At 33.1% G+C, this 23,288-nt stretch overlaps 1 protein-coding gene across 5 annotated transcripts in view; it reads right to left on the minus strand.

Moving 5' to 3' along the window:
* The window catches only part of PHF14 (PHD finger protein 14), a 207,371-nt gene that overhangs the window by 88,353 nt on the left and 95,730 nt on the right, over positions 1-23,288 (minus strand). For all 5 annotated transcript variants that reach the window (XR_008296827.1, XM_027071968.2, XM_015081217.3 and 2 more), the window contains 2 exons: positions 22,421-22,471; positions 22,168-22,289 (listed from right to left, as the gene is read on the minus strand). Coding sequence is in view for 4 of the 5 variants with exons in the window: in XM_027071968.2 (XP_026927769.2) it covers positions 22,168-22,289; positions 22,421-22,471 (173 nt within the window). In the remaining variant the exon portion in view is untranslated. The remainder of the gene's footprint in view (positions 1-22,167; positions 22,290-22,420; positions 22,472-23,288) is intronic.

Raw genomic sequence — 23,288 nt, forward strand, 5'->3', positions numbered from 1 at the left:
TTACTAGGCAATCAAAAAGAATGAAATCTTGACATTTTCAACTACATGGGTGGAACTGGAGGGTATTATGCTAAGTGAAATTAGTCAGAGAAAGACAAAAATCGTATGACTTCACTCATATGAGGACTTTAAGAGACAAAACAGATGAACACAAGGGAAGGGAAACAAAAATAATATAAAAACAGGGAGGGGGACAAAACAGAAGAGACTCGTAAATATGAAGAACAAACTGAGGGTTATGGGAGGGCTTGTGGGAGGGGGGATGGGCTAAATGGGTAAGGGGCACTAAGGAATCTACTCCTGAAATCATTGTTGCATTATACGCTAATTAATTTGGATGTAAATTTTAAAAAATAAAAAATAAAATTAAAAAAAAATGTTCAGTGTCACTCCTCATCAGGGAAATACAAATCAAAACCACACTGAGATACCACCTCATGTCAGTCAGAGTGGCTAAAATGAACAAATTAGGAGACTATAGATGCTGTAGAGGATGTGGAGAAATGGAAACCCTCTTGCACTGTTGGTGGGAATGCAAACTGGTACAGCCACTCCGGAAAACGGTGTGGAAGTTCCTCAAAAAATTAAAAATAGATCTACCCTATGACCCAATCATAGCACTGCTAGGAATTTACCCAAGGGATACAGGGTGCTGATGCATAGGGGGGACATGTACCCCAATGTTTATAGCAGCACTTTCAACAATAGCCAGTTATGGAAAGAGCCTAAATATCCATCACCTGAGGAAAGGATAAAGAAGATGTGGTTTATACATACAATGGAATACTACTTAGCAATAAAAAAGAGTGAAATCTGGCCATTTGCAGCAACGTGGATGGAACTGGAGGGTATTATGCTAAGTGAAATAAGTCATACAGAGAAAGACAGATACCGTATGTTTTCACTCATATGTGGATCCTGAGAAACTCAACAAAAGACCAGGGGGGAGGGTAAGGGGGGAGAAATAAGTTACACAGAGGGAAGAAGGCAAACCATAAGAGACTCTTAAAAACTGAGAATAAACTGAGGGTTGATGGGCGGTGGGGGGAGAGGGAAAAGTGGGTGATGGGCATTGAGGCAGGCACCTGTTGGGATGAGCACTGGGTGTTGTATGGAAACCAATTTGACAATAAATTATATTGAAAAAAAAAAGATCCTCTTTCTCTCTGCTCCCATCCCCCAACTGTGGCATATGCACATGCACATGTTCTCTCTCAAAAAATAAAAATAAAAATAAAAAAGGACAGAACATCAATAAATAAAGAGGCACATGGAAAGATAACACATGGATGAGAAAACCCAGATGGCTAATGGCTAATCAGTGTGGTAAATTCTCAGTCTCATAGGCAGTCACAACATACAACCAAATGCCGATTTCTATGAACTGGATTGTTAAAAATCTGTGTGATCATATTCTCATATATTTGTGTCTACTGGGTAATGAAGTAATTGTATCTATAAAATGTAAAGTACACACACACATCATATACATATATATATATATATATATACATACATACATATATATACATACACACATACTTAATAAACATATTCTTGGGTCTAGCAAACTCACTTTGAACAGAGATCAAATAGAAAAAAAAATACCATCAGTAGGGAACTATTATAATAAATCAAAGCACATCCACATTATATTTTTTAATTTCTTAAAATGTTTTATTATTTATTTTTGACAGAGACAGCATGATGGGGGAAAGGGAGAGAGAAGGAGACACAGATTCTGATTCAGGCTCCAGACTCTGAGCTGTGAGCACGGTGGCAGGGGGGATTGAATCCATGAACAGTGAGATTATGACCTAAACTGATGTCAGGCGCTGAAAGGACTGAGCCACCTTGGCGCCCCTGAATCCACATTATATTTTGTAGCTATATAAAGTCTGGTTTAGTTCTATATTTATTGAAAAAAGTTTTTTGGTGTTCTTAAATTAAAAAAAAAAAGCAAGTTTCAGAGTAAAGCCTACCATAACTGTAAAAGGAAGAGAGAAGCTAGAGGGGGGGAGGAGGTTAGTCAATGGGTTCTGAATATTTTGTTTGCACACAAATGAAGTATAAATGATCATACACTAAATATATTACACCTAAGGAGTGGGGTTTAGAGTAAGTAAGAAGTAAATAACATTTCTCTCTATATTTGTTATCTACATGATTACAAACAATATACATTGCTTCGGTACTTAAAAAATCAATTCAATAAGTTGAATGTGTCCTAATCCAGTATCCAATTAATTCTCTTAAAATAAAAAGCTAGCTGAATATGCCAAAGCATTTGTTTTACTAATGGTTTTATTTTTTCCAAGGTATGTGTGTATACGTATATTTGTTCTCTTTATGAACATTTTGTAGTTTAATAATTTTTAGTTGTAATGCTGTACTATAAGTTTTATAATTGTTATTTTAACTACATTTGTAGCAAAGAGTAATAGTTTGAAAACAGTGTTATAGAAAATGTCCTTATATATCTTATTTATGTAATATGACAATCCGAAAAAACAACCACACATTGTGCTGTTCCAGGTCAATTAATTTCCCATAGATCTCTGCTTGAACTACCAGCCTTTTACAGCCCCATTGGTTTTACTGGCTACCACTCATTTTTGACAATTATCTCACTGGGTAATCTTATACTGAGATTTCCCATTATGTAAAATTTGGGGGAAAACATTTTTATATGACAAACTTCTGTGGCTTTCTGGTCATGATGGTATGGGTGGGGTGGGAAAGAGAGAAAGAGATGGGGGGAGGGTAAGGGATTGGTGGGAGGAGAAACTGAGGAGGATGTGTGGGGGGGGGATGAGGGACAGGGAGGGGAGGGAGGGAGGGAGAAAGAAAAAGAAAAGTACTTGCTCAGTAGGGCATACTTGAAATGTATCACTAACAAAACCCTTAAGTCATTTTTAGTTAAAAGCATGGGGATATATATCCATCCTGATGTGTTCTTTTAATCTTAACACTTATTAGCAAAAAAATAAGGTAAAATGAAGATAAATAATTGACGAACTCCATGTAAACTCTACCATTTTGAGACATTTGGAAGAAAAAGCAGCAGAGTTAACATTTGTTAGAAAACTTATCTTCATTTACAGAGCTCAAAGAGAGCAATGAGCCTCCTACTGAGCTACTCATTCATGTAAAAGTCAACAACTGGAAACACACTGACTGAGAAATTTCACATTAAATTCCCATTCCTTTAATAGATACTGCACTTTTTATGAATACTCCTATAATCCCAGGAGTAGGGGCAACCAAAGTAATGTTTGGTCAAACACTATTTGATGCATTTTTTAAAACAGGAGATACTAAGAAATGGTAATGTGCAAAACAGATTCTCAAGTTTTTGTTTGTTTTTAAATAATTTTGTGATTAGGCCCATACCCAGACAGCCACATCAACAGTAAAACCAAAAATCCATGCTGCAAAAGTCTTACAAACTATATTTTGGTAAGTCACTTTCTCTTTCTTGGCATGTTTTCATAGATGCAAATAAGCTTTGTACTAGTTTTATGTGGACCAACTTTATAACTTAATTCCCAATAGAAATGTATCTTCTCAAAGTTAACAGGTATTGATCTTTTAAACCACTTAGTCTATCCACACTTTGTTCCCCTGTATGATCAGCTCTACTAATATACATCCAAAGTGAGAATACAAAGGACACTTTCTGGGTTACATGTAGTAAGTGAGATGTATGCATTTATTAAGCAAAGTTTTCCTGATTTACTGACAGGTCATATATGTTTAAGGGTTACTAGGAAGAAAAAAGAAGAGGAAGAGCACAATGAGAAAAGAAATTAACTTTAAAGAATAAATAAGCCATCCTTTTGCAGATATAATAGAACTAAATGATTTGTATATCAGTTTACATACAATGTAAAGTGGGAAAAGCCATGCTCCTAAAATCTTTTTTTAATTTATTTTGAAAACAGACTTCTGTAATAGAATTCAGTGCTTGGTCACCCTTCCCCTACATTTCTGTCCTAACTGGTTTCTTTTAATGAAAAAAAGGAGTCAGCAAAACAAAATGCCACCATTAAATCATTTTGCAACATTTTGTGTCAAAAATGTAATGGGAAATGCACACATCAAGAGAAAGGTTACTGTTCTTCCAGAACATCTTTTCACTTGGTTCATGGCTCATCCTTCTACATAACTGTGCAGGCACTACTTATGGTTTTCTCTCTCAGTTTAATGTGGCATTTGAAGGATTATGGCATTTTCAGGAAACCACACTGCAGTGATTTTACTGGTTATCTGGCTGAAAGTGATACAGTGATTTAGAATAACTGTGCTGTTTATGTACAGTGGTAGAAGTCAGCTACCAAGTCATCTCACAATGTCAACTTAATTCTTGATTGTATTTTTTCTTAATAATACCTGAAGTCAGTCTAAAAAGTGAGACCAGAATTAGAGGAAGCTGTATATAGATATATTTAGGTTTAAATCCTATAAGTACACTGCAGTAGGAAGAGCTCATTCAGAAATTGATAATCCTAATTCATTCCAGTTGAGAAAAAGTTTAATTTGCTCCTTGAAACTGTTCACAAAAAGGATTAAAATGAATTAAGAATTAAAAGAAAAATTTTAATTAAAATGAAATTATATAACATACCTATAAAACAATTAGGAGATACAAAGTTAGAGTAAATATGAAACCTGTAATATTTACCTAGACAACATGTCATTAAAAAAAATGTTTATTTGTTTACTGTTTATTTTTAAATGTTTATAACATTTATTGTTAAATGTTTATTTTAATGTTTATTTTAAATGTTAAATGTTTATAACTTTTATTGTTGTTTTTTTTTTTAACGTTTATTTATTTTTGAGACAGAGAGAGACAGAGCATGAACAGGGGAGGGGCAGAGAGAGAGGGAGACACAGAATCTGAAACAGGCTACAGGCTCTGAGCTGTCAGCACAGAGCCCGACGCGGGGCTCGAACTCATGGACTGTGAGATCATGACCTGAGCCGAAGTTGGACGCTTAACCGACCAAGCCACCCAGGTGCCCCTAACTTTTATTATTAAATGTTTATTTTGAGAGAGGAAGAGCAGGGGAGGAGCAGAGAGAAAGGGAGAGAGACAAGGGGGTGGGGGGGAAGAGAGAGAGAGAGAGAGAGAGAGAGAGAGAGAGAATCCCAAGCAGGCTCCCTGCTGCCAGCGCAGAGCCCAAAGTGGGACTCAAACTCATGAACCATGAGATCATGAGCTGAGCTGAGACCAAGAGTCGGACACTTAACCAACTGAGCCAGGTGCCCCAGTAACCTGTCATTTTTATCCATAATATAATTTAGCCTACTTAAAAGTTCAACCTAGAATATTTTACCTTAGAAAATTAGTAAGAAAAAAGCTTCCAGATTAAAAGAAAACATTTCTACTATAAGCCATTTCTCACAAACCTAAAAACAGAAAAGTATCTGCTTTATAATAACTCACATATGTTGGTAGGCTACTATCTATAAAATGTATAACTCAATTTTTTTAAAATCAGAAAAATATTACAGGCTAATAATACAATTAAAAATACCACTGTTGGTGAAAGTTTTATGCTGTAAATTATTCAGAATTCCATACACCCAAATAACTTTAATTTCTGAATTTTGTCTTCATTGCTATACTATTATAAAATCACAGAATGAAAATTAAAGGGGATTTTCAAATTGATCTAGTACACCACTCATTTTATGAGTTAGACAACTAGTTCCCAAAGAAGTTATCTTCATTCCTGATGGTGACACAGCCTCTTGCTGGCAAAGCCTTACCTCAGATTCTAACCTCTCAATTTTAGCTCTATGCCCTCCCTACTGTTTTTCTTGGCTGATTAAGTTTTCAAGTGAGGCTCACTTTTTGAGTCTATTAAATATTAAATGTACTACCGCTCTCAAAAAGAGAGATTTTCTTCTGTTAATAAGCAGAAAAATTATCATCCTTATTTTCCTTATTAACAGTCTCTCCATACATGTCAACACTATTAACTGGAATATTAAAGTTATACTAATGACGCACATTACAGAGAATGTGTGAATAAGAAGAATGAGGGAAAAGGAAGCTTAATAGTTTCTCTTCTCTGTCCTTAATAAAACAAATGTATAATCATTTCTGTTCAAATAGCATACAGCTAACTAAAATACACGTGCACATGCATGTATACACACATTTTAAAATATGAGCAAGATTTCCCTACAGTTATGTAATTCTTAAGTTGTATATTTCTTAGATTTAAGTCTAAGTTTCATGTATCCTGAAGTAAGACTCAAATTCTCAACTAAAAAAAAAATTAACATTTATTTCATGAATATTCTAAAATGATAATGTCTTATTTGTTAAGCTAACTAAATTTCAAAGGACCACAATCTTTGTCTATTATCTTGTATTGTTCCACTATTTACATGATCCCTCCTCTCCAAATAACCCTCAGATAACAATCAAGAGGCCTATAATATGTAACATGTATCTGTTCTACAAATACAATCGACAAGATGCAAAGATACTATGCTTGTAATTTTTTCTTTTTTTGCACAACTGGTGGTTAATACAAATACACCTCTCTTAAAATTTCACGTCATTGTGCTGGTATATTCAGAAATTTCCTTAATCTACAATTACAGCATAGCATTGATGTGTGTTGTTAAGACAAGACAAAGGGACTTCAAAAGCATTTAGTAAATAGATGACCACAATTAAAATTACCAATAATCAAAAAGTAAACACATAGATGGCATCACAGATTTTAACAAACAGCAAACCTTCAATTAATATATATGGCATTAAAGTTGTATGTATTTTAATATATTTTATATGTACATACACAACATAAATATTAAGTGAACATATTATAGTCATATACCTTTTAGATATTAACATTTCTTAAAATATCTGAAAAGAATGTAATCTTGCCCCCTAAAAAGGCGAAGATATATTTCTTTAAAAACAAACATCACAGAGACAAACATCGTCAAAGGTTAGATCCATTATTAGTGCTATGATCCTCATTCAGTATAAAACATAAATAAAGAACAATTCAATAACATCTAAAATTAAAAAGGAAAAAGTAGTACATTTTAAGAAATCTTCATATCAAAGAAACTCAAATAGCATGGTTAGAAGAATGAAGATTATAGCACTGAAGTCTCAAAGAATATCATGTAAACTATAATATAAACACAATATCAAATCATCCTAAAGGGCTGTCATCATTTAGCCTACAACAAATACATTTATCAAAGGCAAGTTTGATCTAACCAGGGAGCTGAAATGCAAATTATGCTAAGAATATATAGGGTTAACAGTACAGACGCTAGAGCCTGACAGCCTGAAACTGAATATCAGCTCCACTACTTTCTAGTCTATGCAACTTCTGGGAATTTACTTAAGTCCTCTGTATCATGGTTTCCTCTTCAATTCAATGGAGATAATAATACTCCTTAGCTCATAGGATGAGCATTAAATGATTAAATATGTATGGTACCTGGTACATAAGTGTTTTATTACAGTTGTTGTTGTTGGCATATGCAGAACATTTACAATTCCCTAACCATTTAGCCAACCCCTATATTCGCATTGATCTCATTTAATCCTCCAACAACCTAAGGGGTAAGCACTATTGATTATTGCTATTTTACAGGTAAGGAAACTAAGGCACAAGAAAGATAAGGGCAGCGCTAACTCACAGAAACAGGTTTCAAACTCAACTGAGTAGGTATAAATCCTCAAACTAATCATGTTACATAATACTGTCTCCCAATATAAGAGATAATAAAATTTTAATAAAATTTAGGCTTTTTACATAAATCTAGTGGGCTTCTTTTAAAAATATCCAATGTTTAAAAATATCAAGGGGCACCTGGGTGGCTAAGTCAATTAACTGTCTGACTTCAGTTCAGGTCATGATCTTGTGGTTTGGGAGTTCGAGCCCTACATCGGGCTCTTGCACTGACAGTGTGGAGCCTGCTTGGAATTCTTTGCCTCCCTCTCTCTCTCTGACCTTGTCCTTCTATCTCTCTCTCTCTCTCAAAATAAATAAACTTAAAAAAAAAACTTAAAAGAAAATATTGAGTTGAAGAGGGAATAAAATGGGATGTTTTCACATTTCAAGACCCCTTTTAGTATATCTAATTAGAAGTTCCTCTGCTAAAAAAATATATATATATCCAATCACACTTGGGACCATCACAATAGGTATTAGGACCACTTGCAATGTGATCTTACAGTAGGAAAGAAGCAACTCAGCCCTGAATACAGCATTGCCAAGTGGGAATTTATGGCCAAGGAAAAGGGCGGGGGTTAGTGGGTGGAAAATTACTAAGGGAAACATCAAAGATAAGGAGAAATTCTGGCTAAACCAACCCAAGAGTACTGTTGCTGAAGATAGCCCAGGTGATCAGACATTACCTGGGGGAAAGTGGAAGGTGAGGAACTAGAGGAGATATCTAGGATGATCAGATATCAAGGGCAGGGGATTCTAGCTGAGGTGACTTAGCAGGATAAACAATCTAAGACCTATAAGAGCTAGAAAAAGAACAAAGCCCAAAGTCAATAGAAGGAAGGAAATAATAAAGATTAGAGCAGAAATAAATGAAATAGAGACCAAAAGAACATAACAGATAAATGAAACCAGAAGCTGTTTCTTTGAAAAGATCAACTACATTACAGAAACAAGGGGATTATAAGAGAATATTATGAAAAATTATATGCCAACAAATTCAATAACCTAGAAGAAATGGATAAATTCCTAGAAACATAACCTTCCGAAATGGAATCAGGAAGAAATAAAAAATTTGAACAAATCAATTACTAGCAATGAAATTGAATCACTAATAAAAACAAAAACAAAAACAAAAAAAACTCCCAACAAGCTGAAGTACAGGACCAGATAGCTTACAGGTGAATTCTAACAAACATTTAAAGAAGAGGTAATATTTACTCTTCTCAAACTATTCCAAAAATATAGAGGAGGAAGAAAAACTTCCAAATTCATTCTATGAGGCCAGTATTAATACCAAAACCAGAAAAAGATAACAACAACAAAAAACTATAGGCCAGTATCTGTGATGATATAAAAATCATCAACTAAATATTAGCAAACAGAATTCAACAATACATTTAAAAAAATCAATCATCAGGATAAAGTGGGATTAATTTCAGGAATAAAAGGATGGTTCAATATTTTCAAATCAATGTGATACATCACATGAACAAGAAAAAAGGATAAAAAACATGAGCATCGCAAAGATGCAGAAAAGGCATTTGACAAGGTACAACACATACCAATGACAAAAACCCTCAATAAAGCAGGTTTAGAGGAAACATATCTCAGTATAATAAAGGCCATGATATGAAAAACTCAGAGCCAACATCATACTAAGTGGTGAAAACCTGACAGCTGTTCCTCTAAGATCAGGAACAGAACAAGAATGTCTACTCTTGCCACTTCTTCAACATAGTACTGGAAGTTCTACTCACAGTAATCAAACAACAACAACAAAAGAAATAAAAAGCATCCAAATTGGTAAGGAAAAAGTAAAACTTTCACTGTTTTCAGATAGACTCAACCAAAAAACTACTAGAACTGACAAATGATTTCAGTAAACTCATAAGATACAAAATTAATACGCAAAAATCAGTTGAATTTCTTTACACTAATAATGAAGTAGCAGAAAGATAAATTAAGAAATAATCCCATTTACAATTGTACCTCGGAATTGTAAATAATACGAATATCTAGGATATAAAATAATAATAATATAATAAAGTCCCTAGGAATAAACTTAACCAAGGAGGTATATAAAACATCAATGACCCACAAAACAATCAATGTGACTCATCACATCAATAAAAGAAAGGACAAAAATCAATAGATGCAGGGAAAGCATTTGACCAAATACAGCACCCTTTCTTGATAAAAACCCTCAAGAAAGTAGGGATAGAAGGATCATGCCTCGAGATCATAAAAGCCATATACGAAAGACCCAACGCTAACATCATCCTCAATGGGGAAAAACGGAGAGCTTTCCCCCTAAGGTCAGGAACAAGACAGGGATGTCCACTCTCACCACTGTTACTCAACACAGTATTGGAAGTCTTAGCTTCAACAATCAGACAACACAAAGAAATAAAAAGCATCCAAATGAGCCAGGAGGAGGTCAAACTTGAACTCTTTGCAGATGACAGGATACTCTATATGGAAAACCCAAAAGATTCCACCAAAAAACTGCTAGAACAGACTCATGAATTCAGCAAAGTTGCAGGATATAAAATCAACGCACAGAAATCGCATGCATTCCTATACAAGATTTCTCTTGTATAGGAGAAATCAAGGAATCGATCCCATTTACAGTTGCACAAAAAAACCATAAAATACCTAGGAATAAATATAACCAAACACGTGAAAAATCTATACACTGAAAACTATAGAAAACTTATGAAAGAAACTGAAGAAGACACAAAAAAATGGAAAAAGATTCCATGCTCCTGGATAGGAAGAACAAATATTGTTAAAATGTCAATACTATCCAAAGCACTCTACCTATTCAATGCAATCCCTATCAAAATAACACCAGCATTCTCCACAGAGCTAGAACAAACAATTCTAAAATGTGTATGAAACCAGAAAAGACCCTGAATAGCCAAAGCGATCTTGAAAAAGAAAACCCAAGCTGGAGGCATCACAATCCCAGACTTCAAACTATACTACAAAGCTGTAACCATCAAGGCAGTATGGTACTGGTACAAGAACAGACACTCAGACCAATGGAACAGAATAGAGAACCCTGAAATGGACCCACAAATGTATGGCCAACTAATCTTTGACAAAGCAGGAAAGAATATCCAATGGAATAAAGACAGTCTCTTCAGCAAGTGGTGCTGGGAAAACGACATCAACATGCAGAAGAATGAACCTGGACCACTTTCTTACACTATACACAAAAATAAACTCAAAAATGGATGAAAGACCTAAATGTAAGAGAGGAAGCCATCAAAATCCTTGAGGAGAAAGCAGGCAAAAACCTCTTTGATCTTGGCCACAGCAACTTCTTACTCAACACATCTCCAGAGGCAAGGGAAACAGAAGCAAAAATGAACTATTGGGACCTCATCAAAATAAAAAGCTTCTGCACAGTGAAGGAAACAATCAGCAAAACTAAAAGGCAACCGACAGAATGGGAGATGTTTGCATATGACATATCAGATAAAGGGGTAGTATCCAAAATCTATAAAGAACTTATCAAACTCAACATCCCAAAAAACAAATAATCCAGTGAAAAATGGGCAAAGACATGAATACACATTTTTCCAAAGAAGACATCCAGAAGGCAAACAGACACATGAAAAAATGCTCAACATCACTCATCATCAGGGAAATGCAAATCAAAACCACAAAGAGATACCACCTCACACTAGTCAGAATGGCTAAAATAAACAACTCAGGCAACAAGAGATGTTGGTGAGGATGCGGAGAAAAGGGATATCTTTTGCACTGCTGGTGGGAATGCAAACTGGTGCAGTCACTCTGGAAGACAGTATGGAGGTTCCTCAAAAAATTAAAAATAGGACTACCCTACGGCCCAGCAATTGCACTACTAGGTATTTATCCAAGGGATACAGGTATGCTGTTTTGAAGGGGCACATGCACCCCAATGTTTATAGGAGCACTATCAACTAAGCCAATGTATGGAAGGAGCCCAAATGTCCATCAATGGATGAATGGATAAAGAAGTTTTATATATGTGTGTGTGTGTGTGTGTGTGTGTGTGTGTATACACACACACACACATATATATATACACACGTATATATATATGTGTGTGTGTATACGTATATATGCGTGTATATATGTGTGTGTGTGTGTGTGTGTATATATACATACACACACATACACATATACACACACACAATGGCATATTATTCAACAATCAAAAAGAATGAAATCTTGCCATTTGCAACTACATGGGTGGAACTAGAGGGTACTATGCTAAGCGAAATTAGTCAGAGAAAGACAACTATCATATGACTTCACTCATATGAGGACTGTAAGATCCAGAACAGATGAACACAAGGGAAGGGAAGCAAAAATAATATAAAACCAGGGAGGGGGACAAAACATCAGAGACTCTTAAATATGGAGAACAAACAGAAGGTTACTGGAGGGGTTGTGGGAGGGGGAATGAGCTAAATGGGTAAGGAGCATTAAGGAATCTACCCCTGAAATCAATGATGCAGTATATGCTACAATAACTTGGATGTAAACGAAAACAATTTTTAAATAAAAAAAATAAAAACAAATGAATTAAAAGTAATTAATGGAAAAAAAATCCATGAAAGAAATTTAAGATGACACAAATGAAAAGATATTCCATGCCCATGAATTGGAAGGACCAACATTATTTAAATGTTCATAAAGCAATCTACCCAAAACAATCTACAGATTTAATGCACTCACTATCAAAATACCAACATTTGGTCACAGGACTAGAACAAACAATCCTAAAATTTGTATGGAACCACAAAAGACCCTGAAGAGCCAAAGCAATCCTGAGACAGAAAAACAAAGCTGGGAGTACCACAATTCCAGATTACAAATTATACCACAAAGCTGTAATCATAACAATATAGTACTGGCACAAAAACAGACACATAGATCGATGGAACAGAATAGAGAACAGATATAAACCCAAGCATAACTGGATAGTTAAACCACAACAAAAAGAGATGAGAATATACAATGGAGAAAAGATAGGCTTTTCAACAAATGGTGCTGGGAAAAACTGGACAGCTACATATAAAACAAAACTGAAAACTAGACCATTTTCTTACACTATGCACAAAAATAAACTTAATATGGATTAAAGACCTAAATATGAGACCTGAAACCATAAAACTCCTAGATGAAAACATTGGGAGTAGTTTCTTTTACGTCAGCCTTAGCAACATTTTTCTAGGTATGTCTCCTCAGGCAAGAGAAACAAAAGCAAAATTTAACTACTTGGGACTGCACCAAAAAAAAAAAGGGGGGGGGGGCTTTTCTACAGTAAAGGAAACTATCAACAAAAGCATAAGGCAACCTATGGATAGGAGAAGATATTTGCAAATAATACATCTGATAAGGGGTTAATATCTAAACTATATAAAGAACTTATAAAAGTTAACACACCAAAAAAATCCAATCAAAAAATGGGCACAAGACATCAACAGACATTTCTCCAAAGAATACATCCACGTGACTGACAGACACATGAAAAGATGTTCAACATCACTCATCATCAGCAAAATGCTAATGAAAACTACAATGAGGGGCGCCTGGGTGGCTCAGTCAGTTAAGCATCCGACTTTGGCTTGGGTCATGATCTCGCGGTTAGTGAGTTCAAGCCCCATGTCGGGCTCTGTGCTGACAGCTCAGAGTCTGGATCTTGCTTTGAATTCTGTGTGTGTGTCTCTCTGCCCTTCCCCCATTCATGCTCTGTCTCTCTGTGTCTCTCAAAAATGAATGAATGTTAAAAAAAATAATTAAAAAAAAACTACAATGAGGTGTCACCTCACACCTGTCAGAAAGACTAAAATCAAAAACAAAGGAAACAAGTGTTACAAGAATGTAGAGGAAAAGGAATCCTCTTGCCCTGTTGGTGGGAATGCAAACTGGTGCAGCCACTCTGGAAAACAATATGGAGGTTCCTCAAAAAATTAAAAACAATATTACCATATTATCCAATAATTCCACCACTGAGTATTTACAAAACAAAACAAAAACATGAATTCAAAGATATATCCTCCCTTATATTTACAGCAGCATCATTTGCAATAGACAAGATGTGGAAGCAAGTCAAGTATTTAAGTGTCTACTGACAAATGAATGGATAAAGAAGAGATGGTGTGTATGTGTGTGTACATACACTGGATTAGTACTCAGCCATAAAAAAGAATGGGATCTTGACATTTGGAACAAACTGGATGGAGCCAGAGGATACTGTGCCAAGTGAAATAAGTCAGAGAAAGACAAGTAGAGTAAGATTTCATTCATACATGGAGTTTAAGAAACAAAACAAATGATCAGACAAAGAAAAAAGGGCAAATAAAAAAGCAGATTCTTAAATATAGAGAACAAACTGGTGGCTGCCAGAGGGGAGGTGGGTGGAGGGATAAGTGAAACAGATAAAGAGGATTAACAGTATACTTACTGTGATGAACACTGAGCAATTTATAGAATTGTTAAATCATTATATTACACAGCTGAAACTAATATAATAACACTATATGCTAATTATACTTCAATAAAAAAATTAAACAAAAAAACACACAACAGGATTAAAACAGCATTAAAATTAAGAGATCTTGGAGGCCAGAAATTCAGGACAATACCTGAAATTGAGTGAAAAGGTGAGATTAACTGAGAGGTAAAAATTATTTGTATGAGAAAAACATTACAAAAATAAAAACTAACGTTAAAGATTAAAAAATAAAAGTGACTTAGCAGAGTTCTTGCTAAACCTGTGTTTTACAAAGAAGTACACAGAGGAGCCTAGGAGGAGGTTCAGGAGACTGACTAAAGCTTGGATCAGAAAAAGAATCTTTGTTGCCTTTAGGAAAAAAATTAAAAAAAAAATCTGTAACAAGAAATATGTATAATAGTAATATTAAGATGAAAAGAGCAGGACAGGAAAGTAAATAGGCTATGAGGAACTGGTAGGGAAATGTTGGCAGAGGTTGCCTAAGGCTGAAGGTGGAAACTAGGTTTGACAGTAAACAGGCATAGAAGTTTTTGAGGTGATGGAAATATTGTAAAACTGGATTTTAGTGATAGCAAATCACTTAACAAATGTAGTAAAAGTCATTATTATGCTCTACACTTATAATGGCTGATTTTGCAGTTCGAACACTGGATCTCAATATATTTATTTTTAAAAAGAAAAGAAGTATTTGCTATTTATCAATGAAAGAAGGAGTTGTGAATTAAATTACTTTCCCCTCCTATTTAGGTAAATGAGACACCAAACATGAAAACAGCTTTCACTCTAAGAGATTTTTTTTTTTTTTTGGAGACTGAAGAAAATATAATTACATTCTACATACAGAGTAGCCTAGAGAGGAATGTTACTGACAGAATGTGTTTCCATGGAGGGCTTGTGAGAGAATGTAAACAAATTAAGCAGTATGGACTTGGGGACTTGGAATATCATATAATTTTTGATTATCGGAGCTAGTGTGTTAGACCTCAGATATGATATAGCCTAAATTCTTCTCCTAAAATAAGAAAACAGAGATCCACAGAGATTAACTGACTTGCCTATCAACATCCCTATATATCAATATAAATCAGAATAATACAAATTAAAACCACAGTGGGATTCCTTCACATACCCATTAGAAACAGCTGATATCAAATAAAAATTAACATATAATTCATATGAAATTCTACAAGAGGAAAAGAAAAAGTAACATAAGTTTGAAAAATAGAAAAGTAGGTGCGTTTGGAAAGAATGTCTGGAAAACAGCACAATTTTTGGAAGTGATGAAAATGTTCCAGATCGTATTACAAATGGGGGGTTATAGGAGTACATGCTTTTGTTAAAAGTCATCAATTTATTCACTTAACATTTATGCATTCCACTGTATGTAACAGACCATACACACACACACACACACACACACACACACACACACACACACACACACGAACTTAGTAGATTCACATATTGTAGTTGTTTGGGTTAGCAATTATGTAACGACTTCCTATATATTCTAAACTCAAGCAAACAGAACTAATGGACATGACACTTTTAAATAAATTTTAATATGGACACAATATTTCCATGAAACTGTTTAAGCTTGTTTAATCATTTCATTATTACTTCAGAATTCACAATTTTAGGGACATTAAATTGTTGTTTTTCTATGTAGTTGACATAGTCTAGATTTTAAAACACTGAAACAAAACATGTATGATTAAGTTTCTATTTAGGTATAGCCACTTTTTTACTTTTAATTTTCTGTTGTCTACATTCAAATTCCTAAGATTGTATCATACCAAAATATCTACTTTTAAAAATATATCATAAAGGATAATATATTTTAAAACTTTAAATAATTGCAATATATGTGCTCCCTTTTTTCCTACTTATCTTTGATAATAAAGGAAAGAAAAACATCTTTGTTAATCAATAATCAGACTGAATTCTTTATACATTCTAGCATTATTCATGTATTAACTATTTGCATTCTTATAGAGTTTTATGTGTAGTATTAAGCTTATCCAATTAAGTAGCTTTTTAAAAGTTAATACAATTAAACCACCATGTTTTCAAGAATAAATTAAGCTTTCATTACTAAAGATGATCTCATAAACAATACCTTTGTAAAAGATATCAAAAAGTTAAAATCAACTGTGTACTAAACAAAATGGAGATTTATTAGTATTTCTCAAAATAAAGACGTAATTATGTTAAACACTCCAGAAAGTGACAGAAATAGGTGTTCTAATTTTACTGAATTTTAATCTTGCTTCAGTATTAGATATTATTCACTAATCATATCAGAATTCCCTTCAAAAGCAACTGTTTCTATAATCGTTATTAAAATTATATATAAAAATAAAAGAATAGTTAAATATCTAAGAAAATAAAGGTTCAAAGAGTTCATAATTATGTTCCTTGTTTACATTTAATTCCTAAAGCTTCATCAGTTTGGATTTAGAATGCCAGACTTTTCTTCTCTTTTGATGTGAACCCTGTTAAAGGAGTTAGGCAGCATTATTTCTTCAAGCCAAGAGTACAGAAGTCCATATGTCTTCTGAGAAATCTTTGTATGCTGCTCTTTGTCTTTTATATTAAATCTAACATAACAATTAGTCAGATTTAATATCCTGGCAATGATTCCATAATACAACTTCCTATGAAGTGTGTCAGCCACTAACGATCATGGTTGGTGAGGGTGGGGGTTGGTGTTCAGTAACTTGGGAGCGAGAACATAAAGGTTTATGAGGGTAAGTGAAACAGAGACTATGCCTTCAAGATGGTTATACTTTCAAGAGTGAAAAGCCAAGTTAAATATATACCAGAGAGAGTAACAGCCAAACTTGAAGAAAGCGGTGTAACACAAAGGCTGTCAGGGTGACACGAGAGGATACATTTTACCACATATAACTGAAAGAAATATTAAAATCCAAGTTTTAGAAATAGTCCTTTAGAATACAGTAATTCAGTGGTACTAACCACTGACTCAGGAATACAAGACAAAACAAGTAAAACAAAAACCTAAAACTTATCCTTGTAATTGCTGATAGAGGCAAAGAATAAAAACAGAAGCTTGTACAGAAATGTCTTTGTACAGGAATGTCAGTTTTTACATTTGAAATTTATTAGAAGACACAAATCATTTTAAAACTTGTAGTTGTTTCTAAGTTTTAATTCATAAGTAGCCAAATAATATATATTTACACCATCACTTACAATCATGAAACTCCTACATGAGTATGCAAATTTTATCATTAAGAATGATTATGTGATAAATTGCACAAGAAATAAACTAACAAGTATGTAATCAAAATAAAATAATATATGCTATTTGTTTTAAGAAATCTATCAGCTGTAATCTCAACTGTTCTTAAAAAATAACACCAGATTTTATTTTTTTAAGTAATTTAAAACAATCCATTTTTAGCAAACCAATGTCCTATGAATATAGTAACTGAAGTTATAACTAATCTTAGCTTTACTCTCCAGTCTAATAAAATCTCTACGAGAAAACACCTTCTCAACTATAACACAGGCAATCTAATAAGCCTCCATCTATGTTAGAACAAAACAGGTAATTTAAAAACATCTGAGTAATCAAAGACTAATATTTGAAATACAAATCTGATAAATATAAATTCTTGCTGGTGTTCCAACAGCTTATGATACAATTAAATTTAATTTCGGGGGGAACACTCAGAATCCAGATGTTTAAAATGGGAACTAAATAAAAGTGCTAATAATATTGTTAAGAGACCAAACAGACATCCTCATCTCATAACTAAAATGGTTAAATATCTATGTAATTTGCCACATACTCAAGGAGAATATAGTAATAAGCGTTTAATAGTGTGGACATAGCTATAAAAGTGAAATAGCTTCATAGATCATTTCCTACACTCAATGTGTCTGAGTAATAGCAACAATACAAGATAAGATGCTATTCAAGGCAACAATGGATTCTAGGGTTCTTAGTTTTAGAAACCTTTTTCCTCTCTCCTATCTCCCATTAAGTAATAAAATGTGTCACACTGAGTTTGCACAGTTAAAGTAAAATTTGAGGTCTAAAAGTTTGGTCTTATTCTTAATTTGATAGTTTAATGAAGACTTAGAAGAAAGGCCCACCTGTATCTAAAAATCTATCTTTTGCAAGTCAAGTATGATCAAGAAGAGGGATCAGTTCATTTCTATTATTACACTGATGCATCAACTAACTAATCTCAAGTCTGTAGTTCCTATTTCCTTCCCTAATACACAGAAACAAATAATCCCCTATTCTTTAATGACATAAAAGCAATCCTCCTTTATTAAGGCTTTTAAATATTTTCACCAAATACTTCTATTTAATGATGAATTTGTTCTAGGAATAAATTGTAACAGTATACATTTTTTTAATTAATTCAGCAAAGAATAATCAGTCATTAGTTATTATGAAGTAGTCATTCATTTACCAAGCATTTACTGAGTATTAAATGTGCCAGAAATGTGGAAACAAAAACAAATACTAGATCACTGCATGGGCCATAACTACCTAGAACAAAGAACATCCATTACAAAGAGATAAATGCCTAAAAAGACTTCACAATTTCAAAACAGAATTTCATTTTGGTCTTTAGCCCTCAGTAGCATAAAAAAAAATACATTTTAATTGGAAACTTCCCACATAATTTTTAATTAAATGTTAAAAGCAAATGGCAAAAAGGAAGCAGTATTTTTAAAAAAATTTGTAAGATACTATAAACCATCCTTCTCTTTAAGACTTTGATCATTTTCAGATTCTTCATGTCTAGTGCAAATAGTTCAGTCTAATTATTTTAGAGAACATGTTTCAACAAATTCAAGTTTTCTGTCCCCCATATTCTAGAAATAATTAGATACAAAAACAGGACGTGCACATTTTCTGAAAAGCAAAAAATAAGCATGTATTATTACCGCAACATATTTACCAACTGGAACCCTTATTTCAGAGCCCACATATATGTATCCTTTGTATTACTAAATAATACCGCTACCCTACTATTTTATATGGAAAAAATATGATCACTCAGTAGTTATTTATATAAGTCCCTAATGGAAAAGAGTATAATTTTGATCATGTACAATAGAGGGAAAAAACCGAGACACAGAAATGGTAAATTACTTGTCAAAGACCTGAGAAAAACTTAGAGGCAAACTGAAAATAACAGTTGGAAACTAATATTACAGTTAACTGATTAACTGAACTCAATTTCCAATGATATTAAAAAATTCCACATGTGAATTCACATATACACATATACAATAACTGAAAAAGCAAGAAAATAATTAGGAAAGAATTTTTTATATAGCCTGAATTACATAGAGAAGTGTGGTTTCAAAATCAAAGCTGCTAAACAGCAGGTTCTAGTGAGTCATATACATTAGTTCCAAGGAACTTGAGAAAATATATTCAGCAAAAGACTATTAATTAAATTACCACCCAACAAGTTTAATTTTATAAGAGAACCTAACAGACATAATAAGTTTAATGTATCTCTGACTAAGCACTGAAATATATCTTTGGGAAAAATAAAGTTTCATTTAAAATGTCTTAAAATTAAAGTTAAAAAATAGCATGTGTACACAATATTTAAGATGCAACTTAATCATAAAAGGGTGAACCTTTGTGGGAATGATTTGCAAACAATAATGGTGCCAATTACAAAATAAAAGAGATGTTAAGGGAAATGGCAGATAATAGCTTATACGATTATCTTTTTAAAAAACACATGAAATTCTACATAAAATAAAATTCTTCTTTAACTCAAGAGCAACAGTGCTTAAATTGAATATGTATTTCTTTTTTACAGAAGATTCACATTATAACCATAAAACATTTTATGGCACTGCTTTATATCCAGCTTATTTTGTCCTCAAAAACATTACTATGTAATATTTATAAAACATTTAATTCCCTCTTCATTACCTCTTTAAAACCTCTGCAGAAAATCTGTGATGTTATCTTATTAACAAGGCAAAATCAAGGAAGAAGACTTTGTATATTCATTATTTCTAGAGTAACAAAAATATCTTTACCTTCCAGGAGACTTTCCACCAAATCCCAGACTTTGGCAAGTTATAATAATGCAATTAGGAAAGGAAATTTTATAGGAGAAAACTAATTAAATAAGTGATAGGAAAGCCTAATACTATTTTAAAAATTTCAGCTATAAATGAAGGAAGATGGTGCCTACTTTTTTTTAAGACAATATGATATGATGTGTTGGACTTGCTCTTGCTATAAAGTGGTTTTTAAACTAAAAATTCAACATATAGCCTAGGTTCTTTCAAACACATGACCAAGCAAATAAAATAAATAGAAACCTGTAAAAATGTATAGGTCCTACAGCAAAAATGTCATGAATCAACTATCTTGAAAAAAATAAATAAGAGGGTTGATATTGACATAGGTTCAAATAATTAAAAACAGAATAACCAGCTCTCTATGTTTTAAACTATTGTTTCAAATTGATTATATCCCACAATACAACCCTCAACCCCAAGAGGATTTCCTCTAGACTGAATTTTTATTCATTATATAAGACTGTTTTATGGGATTTTTTTCCTTTTATTTATTTTTACAGTTTTATGCACTCCATCATGTTATGCTTATGCTTAGGATTTCTTTATTCACATAAATCAGAAAATTATATTGTGATCAGAATTATTCATGTGTATCTTCTGATACAGGAACTACTCTACCCTAAATTTAAATGAGTTTCATCTTCAGGAGAGTGCTCATGACATCTTATATGTACTACTTCAAAAATTACTGACCAAATACGATAGACCTTCTTAACTTTGTTGAAGCACTTTGCATTTCTTCACTGGAATTTTTATTTTCTCCTTATCTTCTTTAATGATAGAATAAAAAAAAACTCATAAAATTTAAAACTGCATGTTTTTGAGGAATGAAAACAAACAGAAATTTGATTTTTAATGACAAATGACATCATTTTGGAAGCAAATATTTAAAATCATTTAATAGGACTAATATATGTTTCAACACCTTTTTCTTTTTGAAACACTTAATTTCTATGCCCTCAGTTAATTTCATAGTGTTTTATCAAAAAACAATTTTTAAAAGAAATCAGAAAGGGTTCCCTTAACATACCAAAAGACTCTTTGTTACTGTACTTTGAAAGAATGATACCTCTTTTAAATGAGGTTTCCTTTCGTGCCACCTACTCCTCCATCTCACCTAGGGTTTTAAATAAATTCCTTCATCTCAACAAAAGAAACAAAAGGTTAAAATTAACAGTCTCTGCACCCTCAGGAATAGCCACTGTGCAACATCAGCTGAGATTCCTGATTAGCATTATGTCTGATACAAAAAAAAAGTACCAAATCAAAACAAAGAAACAAAGAAGAAAACAAAACAAAAAACAAAATCTACCTAGGCCATCTTTTCACTTTTCTTTATTTCATAAGAGAGAAGCATTTAACACATTCATTTTGATAAATGGTAAGGAAGTGCTAATGAAGCTCTTGTCAATAAACAAGTGTTGGTCTTAACATTATTACTAATAAATTTCAACTTTTATAATATGTAACAACTTAGTAATTTTGCTATTTTATGAGATAAAGTAATAATCTTAGTATTAAGTGTTTAAATCAAATTGTTTTTGTGGCCTCTATATACAGAGCATTGTGTCAAGTGCTCTTGTCAAGAGAAAATTGTTTCTTGTGTTCAAAATCCAGATTTTGAACTCTTAATTACATCTCAATCCAGAAAATAACCATGTGTGGCAGGTTAGTAAGAGAATGAAATGTTTCTGAACTACAGTTTCCACTAAATAAGATTTTAAGAAAGCCCTATACTGTGATTTTTCCCCCATTATATCTGTGATGAGAAAATGATGAAGATGGAACCTTAATGCCCTGAAGACAAAGTCTCAGCATCCCATTTACCTGACAAGATTTTCATTGTCTCCAGTTCCCTTGCAAGTTGCACATTCAGTTCGCAAATCTTCAGCCTTAGGCTTCTTTTGTAACACAGACTGCCTTTGCCTTCTCTCTCTAGGAATTCTTTCCTGCCATACAAGGGAAAACAAAAGAAAACAAAACATAAAACAAAATTTGGATATGAGGAAAAAAGAAATAATTTAAGCAAGAAAGTTTTTCAAAGTTTAGACTGTGTAAAAAATGCTTAACTTATTCCAACCTCATGTTTTTCTTCCTCAGGAATGAAGCTTCGCTTTCGTCCTCTGGTTCTCTAAGAAAAAAAAGATGCCACAGAAATATCTAATGTTTAATTAATAATAATAAAAAATACTCTCTGTTAAATGTTACTGCTTAAGTTAAGGACTTGGAAAATTAGTATTTCTAATTAATACTGTATTCCTCTAGCAATATTTTGTTAACAATTTATCTATGAGAGATAAAAACATAACAAATGTACTTTACAAGTTCTTTACTTTTAAATTACACAACTTTCTGATAGGAAAAATAAGTTCTCCAAAATCAGAATGATTTTTTTCAACACTTTATACATGTCACACAATTATGATTTATCTAGAGCATTTCAATTTTCGTAACTTATATGCTTCTATAGCTGAAATGCTACACCTGGACTCCTCCTACTTCTAGTATTCTCATGTGTGTACATACATGTTTGTATAATATAAAGAATTTCTGGGGCGCCTGGGTGGCGCAGTCGGTTAAGCGGTCCATGAGTTCTAGCCCCGCGTCAGGCTCTGGGCTGCTGGCTCAGAGCCTGGAGCCTGTTTCTGATTCTGTGCCTCCCTCTCTCTCTGCCTCTCCCCCGTTCATGCTCTGTCTCTCTGTCCCAAAAATAAATAAACGTTCAAAAAAAGAAAATTTAAAAAAAAAAAAAAAAAAGAATTTCTAACTGTCATAAAAAAAGTGGGAGTAAAAGATCTCAGATGTCCCCAAATCCTAGGTGAAATTAAACATGGTATAAATTACTTACTTTAAACGAATTTAGTTGAAAGTTTACATCAATTATTTCACAACATATTTACTATTACAAAGATGACCTCTACATGTTCAAAAATAATATATGGGGTGCC

Source organism: Acinonyx jubatus, chromosome A2 (genome assembly GCF_027475565.1).
Source record: "Acinonyx jubatus isolate Ajub_Pintada_27869175 chromosome A2, VMU_Ajub_asm_v1.0, whole genome shotgun sequence".
Classification (NCBI taxonomy): Eukaryota; Metazoa; Chordata; class Mammalia; order Carnivora; family Felidae; genus Acinonyx; species Acinonyx jubatus.